Below are 8,208 nucleotides of genomic sequence, written 5' to 3' on the forward strand. Positions count from 1 at the left end.
GCCAGGTAGGGCATTAACAGGGAGAGGTGGGCTCAAAGAAATACTTTTCTATCTTATTCTCATTTAAAATGTCTCGCTTTTAAAAAATAATTATCTGAATCTTACAACAAACGATTGATAGATTGATGCATATATACCATCAAAACAGTGTACATCACTGTCACAACAGTGTTTGTTTTCATTCAAAGGCTTTATAATTTTTCCTATAATGGTGGGCCAGTCTCTAGTCAAAATGTCTGGGCCAATTTTCTGTCCCAGTCCAGCCCTGTATGCAGCTCATCTGCAGTCTGGTGTTGCCTACATCTTCCTATTCAGAAGGCAGAATTTCCGAGTTCTGAGTACAATCGAAAGCACCACGACTGCAGTTTTTGTGTTGGATGTAAAAGGCGCACATGACGCTGTGACGCAGGCTAGAATCATGGCAGCAGTCAATGACGGTCCAGGTGTGGGATTTCTCTCGTGGAAATATGCACATTATCTTTTCCTTTCTATTGGTAGGTGGCACAGTGCACTGTGGCAAGTAAGCAAGCTAGAAGACTGGCAAAGTTATGGAAGCAACACATTAACAAGAGAATTCTGAGTAAAACCAAAGTTACTTTCCCTAGTAACTAGTTACTTTGAAAGTAACGAGTAACTTGAAGTAACTGAGTTACTTTTGAGAGAAGTAACTAGTAATGTAACTAAGTTACTATTTTAAAGTAACTTACCCAACACTGCTCATTAAACTATTCATCCTTGTCCATCCAGCAACACCTGAAACATCTGAGTGAAAGTTCCTCCCTACACTGTGTTTGAAGCAAAGCACAAAGGAGACACCTGCTGGAGCAGCTGGAGTCCTGCAGACACTCAGCCTCTTCACTACACAAACACCTCCCACAACATCCACCCTATACACTCTGACTGCTGTGTTTGTGGAAACACTCCAACACCCATTGCTTCACATATGACCATAGAAATGTGTGTGAAAAGGAGGTGAGCTGACATTAAACACGATGGAGGATTTATTCACAAACACTGAGTCACAACAACATTTAGACACATATTACCTCTCTGCAGGAGGACCACCGCCCTTTAACTTGTCACTCTGTAAGGACACAGAGCTGGGTGGAGGTCCAGGCTGGTTCCTGTGAATAATGATGGAGCAGTGATGTGAGTGCTGAGCTGTGACGTGGAGAAGGGTCATGGACAGTTAGAGTTGGTCATCTCACCTCTGAGCTTTGGTCTGGCTCTCATGTTCCCCACACAGAGTGGTTTTAGAGGGAGGGACTCCCTCCTCTCTGTCCTCACACTGATCCATGCTGCTCAATTCACATCAGCTCACACACACTTTCTACCTTCACCTGCAGAGGAAACACAAATCATTCATGTGCACATCAACTGAAATCCTCCTTTCCATCATGTGTGCTGTCCAAATATCAGCTGCTTCTTTCCTGCTTCATCTCAGTGTCAGCTGAGAGAATGACAAACCCACTATGTGTCAACATTTGATGGATGATGAAATGTGAAATGATACTGACCTAAATCTGTCCTAACGATAATGAGAAGCTTTGATGAGTTGTGACTCTCTGAGGTGTTACTAGGATGTAGAAGCACTGGAGCGCATCCCTGAAATCTTTGCTATTTTCACTTGATAACAGCAGCTGTTTAAAGTTATTGAGAGTATTTGACAGTAAAGTGAATGTAAATGTGAGACACTGTGTGCTCACAGCTAAAGGCTGCAGTCAGCTGTGTTAGAGCCTCTTTCACACAATGATCCTTTAATAAACACTCCATGAGCTCCATGTTGATGAAGCAGTCACGTGTGAGCTTGTGTGCTGACATGTTGACAGTGTGACTTCAGCTTTTACAGGCTTCCTGTTTCATATTACACTTCCTCCTCACAGTCAGCCTCATTTCACAGCTGTAACTAAATTTCCTGAAGAAAATCCACAAACAGCTGAAAGTGAAGCATCACTTCCTGTATGAGGCGCCAACAGTCTTTTTACATGTCATGTCTAAGTTACATCTGGAATAAATCATCATTTACAAAGGCTGCTGCTCTATAGCAGCAGACAGAGAGCTCTCTGTAACCATCTGACCATCCACTACCTCTGTGCTGCAGCTCTCATTCACACAGGGCTCAATTGCATTTTTAACTTGTGTCTTTAAGAGCTCTGAGCGTTAGCATGCTGTCTGCTTAGCTTAGCGTTATTATGCTGTGTGGCTAGCTTAGCATCAGAGCACTGCAGGTGTCTCGTGTGTAAATATTAATCGGTAAAGGTCCTCTGTGGACTCTGTGAACTCAAAAAGTACAAACTATAAGAACACAAACAAGAACATAGCTCAGAGTGGCGGACACACTCGCCTCGTTGGTCCAGCTGTGAGTCCGTTACCGTGAACTATGGAGCGGCAGATTTGTGCCGGAACTAAGCTGCACACAGCTGATGTTAGCCAGGAAACATTACACACTGACTTTAATGGAGAGACCGGAAAAACAAACACACACAGTTTGTTGTGTAAAGAAATCAAACATGAGCTGAACAAAAAGTAAAGTTCTTAAAGAAAAACTGTTAAAGGAGGAAACAAAGCAAACTTACAGTTTCTTCACACACCAACAACAAGCTCCACTCCACACCTGGACACTAAACACTGACACACAGGTGAGCTGTTTCCTGGAAGGAGGCGGGACTTCACCTGTGCTGAGCTTCAGTGGGAGGGGCTCAGCTCTGTGTGTGCTGATGTGTTAACTTAAAAAATATGCCGTCTGACTGCTCAGACTGAGTCAGAGTAAAGTTCACATGCTGACCTGTGAAGACATGAAACCTTGTTGTAGCTGCAGGTGTGAACACACTAATCCCAGATCAGCTCTGCTGTATTTGTAACATGAACATTTCTGCTGCAAAGCTTCAAATGTTCAGCATGTTTCTCTGTTTCCAGTCTGTAGATCCAGTCACACTTTCTACCTTCACCTGTGCAATAAAGACTGAGAGCAGAGCTGAAACCAACCATCCAATCAGTGAGCAGCATCAACACCTGAGCTTCATTCAGACTCTTTTATTGAAGATGTTGTTGGTACAAAGTTAATCTGCTGCTCACATGAATCCATGAAAGATTTATTTCACTGAATGTTTGTTCAAAGCTCATTTCAACCTGTTGAAGTCATGAATGAAAGTGCAGACTGAGAGTGGATCACATGATGTTTAAGGTGTGTCATGTGACATGTTCAGTATTGTCACACATGTCTAGATTGTCCCTGATATCATAACTGCTCAAACACTGATGATTATATTTGAAGAATTATTACTGATGGCAGCAAAGTTTGAATGGAGCTCTCTGTCTGTGCTGATTTGTCGCCCTCTGGAGGTCAAAACACAAACTGCATGATGTCACTGTAACCACCACAGTGAGCATCAGTGATGCTGATAGTGTGTTCATCACAGACGTTCAGGCTTCATGTTGACATGAATCAAAGTGAAAGCAGAGAAACTGGAATGAATCAGGTGTTATAGAAGATGGAGAAACAGGTTGGAGAGAGGATGCTGCTCCTTCTTTCAGATCAAACATGTCGTATTGTTCAAGTGCCGTCAGCGTGACGCAAAGAAACCATGGAAACAAAGTGTGAGTGAAATCAGTCCAAAGTAACAGAGTGAAGAGCAGCAGATGAAGCACAGAGGACACAAAAAGGAAGGAAAGAAGGAAACAAGGTCCATCTGTGTCCTTTCAAACAAACAAGCATCAACGTCCAGGACTGAAACATGAATCCACATATTTATACACATATTTATTTAATGAGAATAAAACAAGAATATTTATAATCCATCAGCAATAATCAGGCCTGGGATCCTCCTGGTTACAAACAGGGTCCAGGACTGGGACACTCAGGTGGATCCTGCAGGGTCTGGTTCAGGAAAAGGTGGAGACCAACAGAAACAGTTTTAGTAGAAAGGTATGATTTCATTTATTTGAAGAGATCAGAGCATTATTCTGATTATTAAGCTTAAGTCAAATATACTAATGCGCAGGGCGCCGTGACACTTAATGATCTGTTATTGTACATTTGTCACATGTGTGTATTTGTTGTTGTGTTTGATTGATTGATTGATTGATTGATTGATTGATTGATTGATTGATTGATTGATTGATTGATTGATTGATTGATTGATCATACTTTATTCATCCCGAGGGAAATTGGGTTAAGGCTGCCAGCCGTGCCAGCGCCATCTTACCCTTCCGACCATACATACATTACACAAACATCACATGGGGAAGACAGGTCAGAGAGGTATAACATGGAAAAATCACCACATGAGGAAAGATAAGGAGAAAAAAAAATAACTCCCCCCAGTCTGAGCTCCAATAGGGAGATCAGTTTGAGAACAGAAAAAACACCTCTGCACAAAGCACATGAAAAAACTCTTAATACACCAAAGAAACACATGACAAGCAACAGGGGTGGGTAAAGGGTGAGAGACAGCCAGTGTAGATAGTACATCCGGGCCTGCAGCCTATGCGCTGGTCTCCTTGATCCACCGTCAGCATCGGAAGGGAATAAGCGTCGAAGGAATTTGGAGGGGGATGAGTGTACAACTGCATGTGTATATGTGCCTGTGTGCGTGTGTGTCCAGAGTTCAGCTGAGACAGTGTCCTTCACCCTGCTAGGCTAAGTAAACAGTCTTCCAGCCAACCCAGGTGGCCTTGCGTAGGATAGGAAGAACAGTCTATGCACAGTTATCAGGGTGTTTTTGTTCAGCTCCAGCCTTGAGACCACAGCTGGCGCCGAAGGGGTATCCGCATGAAGTGATGGTTTTTCCTTTAGTGCGAACAACTCATATTAATTTCAAAGCTGTTCTTTAACAGTCCGACACTGGTCTCTCAATCTCCCGTTGGAGAGCTGTGAGCTTCTCCATGATGTTATCAAACTTACGCTCCGTGATGTTGTCATTCTTGTGCTCAAAGAGGCGATTGTGAGAACTCACGACCGCAGTGAGCTACTCCAAGATGTAATCCAATTTGCACTCAGAGGTCTTGTTCTGAGTATTCACGGCCAGAGATGGCTGTAATCCGATTACTTTTTTCAAGTAACGAGTAAAGTAAGGGATTACTATTGCAAAAACGGTAATTAGATTACCGTTACTTTCCCGTAGGAACGCTGCGTTACTGCGTTACTAAAACCGTGATTTTTTTTGCGAGAATGTCTCATGACAGTGACGTAAGTGAGTGTGACGTTTGTGACAACAGCTGTGTGCAGATCAACAATGGATAATATATCGAGTGCAGGAGAGAGTATGACGGTGCAACGTTTAAAGCGTGGAAGTACTGACCTTACTTTAAGTTTGATTCCATAAAAAGTGACAAAAACATTAGCGTCCGTTGTGCGTGGGAAGAAAAACTTATTTTTACAGCGAAAAAAACCCCTAAACTTCCAACAAGCACCGAGTGCGCTATGACGTAATGGGAAACTCACAGAGAAACTCGCGGATTCTTCCACTGACCGCTGCGGCTCACCTGCACCAGGGTAAACCTCCGCCTACCCCACTCCTGCTTTACAGGTGAAAATAGAGCAACAGGACCGGTAGTCTTTGACTTTATTTATTTTCTGCTGTGTTTTACTTGCATCTATTTGAAAGAGTGAGTGTAAACACACTCACTCAGTAACGCGTACAAGTTACAAGTAACGCGTTACTGCCCATCTCTGATGCCAGGGTGCTGGAAAGGAGAGTTCGTCCGCTAGTCGAACCTCGGATACAGGAGGAACAATGCAGTTTTCGTCCTGGTCGCGGAACACTGGACCAGCTCTTTATCCTCTCAAGGATACTTGAGGGTGCATGGGAGTTTGCCCAACCAGTCTACATGTGTTTTGTGGACTTGGAGAAGGCATTCGACCGTGTCCGAAAGTCTTTTTCCATTGCCTGTCTGAACTCCTCCCACACCCGAGTTTTTGCTTCAGCCACTGCCCGAGCCGCATTCTGCTTGGCCTGTCGATACCTGTCGGCTGCCTCCGGAGTCCCACAGGCTAACCAAGCCCGATAGGACTCCTTCTTCAGCCTAGTGGCTCCCTTCACCTCTGGTGTCCACCATTTGGTTCGGGGATTACCACCACGGCAGGCACCAACCACCTTGCGGCCGCAGCTCAATGCAGCAGCTTCGGCAATGGAGACGCTGAACATGGTCCATTCGGACTCAATGTCCCCAGTCTCCCTCGGAATGCTGTTGAAGCTCTGCCGGAGGTGTGCGTTGAAGATCTCGCGGACTGGGGCCTCTGCTAGACGTTCCCAGCACACCCTCACTACGCGTTTAGGTGCACCGGGTCTGTCCAGCGTCCTCCCCCGCCATGTCTCCACTCTAATTCTGTTGTTTTCATTCAAATTCTATTCTTGTCATTCGAATTCTGTTGTTTTCTTTCAAATTTTGTTGTTCTGTTTCAACTTCCGTTGTTTTCATTCAAATTTTGTTGTTTTCTTTCAACTTCCGGTGTTTTCATTCAAATTCCATTCTTGTCATTCTAATTCTGTTGTTCTCATTCAAATTCTATTCTCTTCATTCTAGTACTGTTTTTTTTATTAAAATTTTGTTCTTTTCATTCTAATTCTGTTGTTTTCATTCAAATTATGTTGTTTTCATTCTATTTCCGTTATTTTCACTCAAATTCCGTTCTTTACATTCTAATTCTGTTGTTTTCTTTCAAATTCTGTTGTTCTCTTTCAACTTCCGTTGTCTTCATTCAAATTTTGTTGTTTTCTTTTGTTGTTTTCTTTTTTTTTTTCCTCAGATATTTTTATTAAAGTTTCTGCATCCATTTTTACAAAAGACAAATTGAACAATATGCCGTTTTCTTTTTGAAGAACATAAAACAATATGAAACATACACTCCCACCTCATAATTATAGGAGTACCAGTGGGTGTACAAAAAGAAAAAAGAAAGGGTCCAATCTAATAATATGAATAGTAAACCTTGGAGTACAAGATAACAGTTCCTGAGTGTACAAGAGAGATGTGGAGAGTTTCAGAGCCCACACCCCCATACAGACACGGAAAAAACAAAACACACAAACCAAGAAAAAAAACAAAAAAAACCCACAAACATAATGAGTGGTCAGCTTAGTTGTAGAGATAAGTAGCAGTGCCCTTAACAAAGCAGTTAAGGGCACAGGTTGGAGGGTTAGCTAGATGATCTTTGATAAAGTCAGAAAAATATTAATCCAGTATTGTTTGAGGGATGGACATGACCAAAACATATGTATTAGAGAGGCAGGTGTTTGATGACAACGGTCGCAATCAGGGCTAAGGTTGGGGTATATTTGAGCTAGTCTGGCTTTAGTCCAATGTACACGATGCAGAATCTTACATTGAATCAGCCCGTGTTTGGCACATAATGAGGAGCCATGGACCCGGTAAAGAATTTTATCCCAAGAGTCATCCTGAATCACACACCCCAAATCCTGCTCCCATGCCATTTTAATAGCCGAGGTTGAGGAGTTGCCAAAGGAACATATTCTCCCATACAGACAAGAGATCAGGCCCTGTAATGAAGGGGGAGGCGATAGAAGGTTATCAAAGTCATGACAAGGAGGTCTAGATGGAAACTGAGAGGATTTCTCCTTAACAAAACTCCGGATTTGTAAGTAGTGACAAAAGTGACTTTTTGGAAGGCCAAATTTCAATGAGAGCAGTTCAAAGGAGGCAAATGTATTCTGAATATACAGATCAGAAAAAGACCTGATACCCAAGGAGGCCCACAAATAAAAAGCACCATCAACTAACGAAGGCTGAAAAGAGGGATTTTTCAAAATGGGTGACTGAAGGGAAAAAAAGGTCAACTTAAAATAACGACGAAATTGATACCATATTTTCAAGGTAACTTTGACAATAGAGTTATTATAAGAACCTGCACTCGGAGGCTGCTTTTGGGCATAAATCAGGGCTGGTAAAGAGGATGAGGCACAAGAAGAAGTCTCCAAACTCAGCCAGGCCGGGGCATTATTCAGGCCTTCCCCCTGTAGCCAGTACCTGAGAATACGAATATTACATGCCCAATAATAGAACATAAGGTTTGGTAAAGCCATCCCCCCCATCTTTTTCGGTCTTTGAAGATATGTCTTGCGTATTCTAGGGTTGTTTTTGTTCCAAATGAACCCAGAGAGAATCTTGTCTAATTTAACAAAAAAGGAAATTGGGATAAATACAGGGACACACTGAAAAAGAAAAGAAAATCTTGGGAGGATATTCATT

General features: G+C 42.7%; 1 protein-coding gene across 1 annotated transcript in view; it reads right to left on the reverse strand.

Annotated features, from left to right (window-relative positions):
• The window catches only part of LOC147310797 (uncharacterized), a 5,293-nt gene extending 2,639 nt beyond the window's left edge, over positions 1–2,654 (reverse strand). The window contains exons 1-3 of the mRNA XM_086267481.1: positions 2,577–2,654; positions 1,209–1,340; positions 1,047–1,124 (exon numbers count right to left, since the gene is read on the reverse strand). Coding sequence (XP_086123607.1) covers positions 1,047–1,124; positions 1,209–1,297 — 167 coding nt within the window. The 5' untranslated portion in view covers positions 1,298–1,340; positions 2,577–2,654. The remainder of the gene's footprint in view (positions 1–1,046; positions 1,125–1,208; positions 1,341–2,576) is intronic.
• Positions 2,655–8,208: the final 5,554 nt, after the last annotated feature.

This window comes from Aulonocara sp. 'chitande type north' Nkhata Bay, linkage group LG16, assembly GCF_057382095.1.
Source record: "Aulonocara sp. 'chitande type north' Nkhata Bay isolate Kocher_YH1m ecotype deep benthic linkage group LG16, A_spYH_male_GT1.1, whole genome shotgun sequence".
NCBI classification, from domain to species: domain Eukaryota; kingdom Metazoa; phylum Chordata; class Actinopteri; order Cichliformes; family Cichlidae; genus Aulonocara; species Aulonocara sp. 'chitande type north' Nkhata Bay.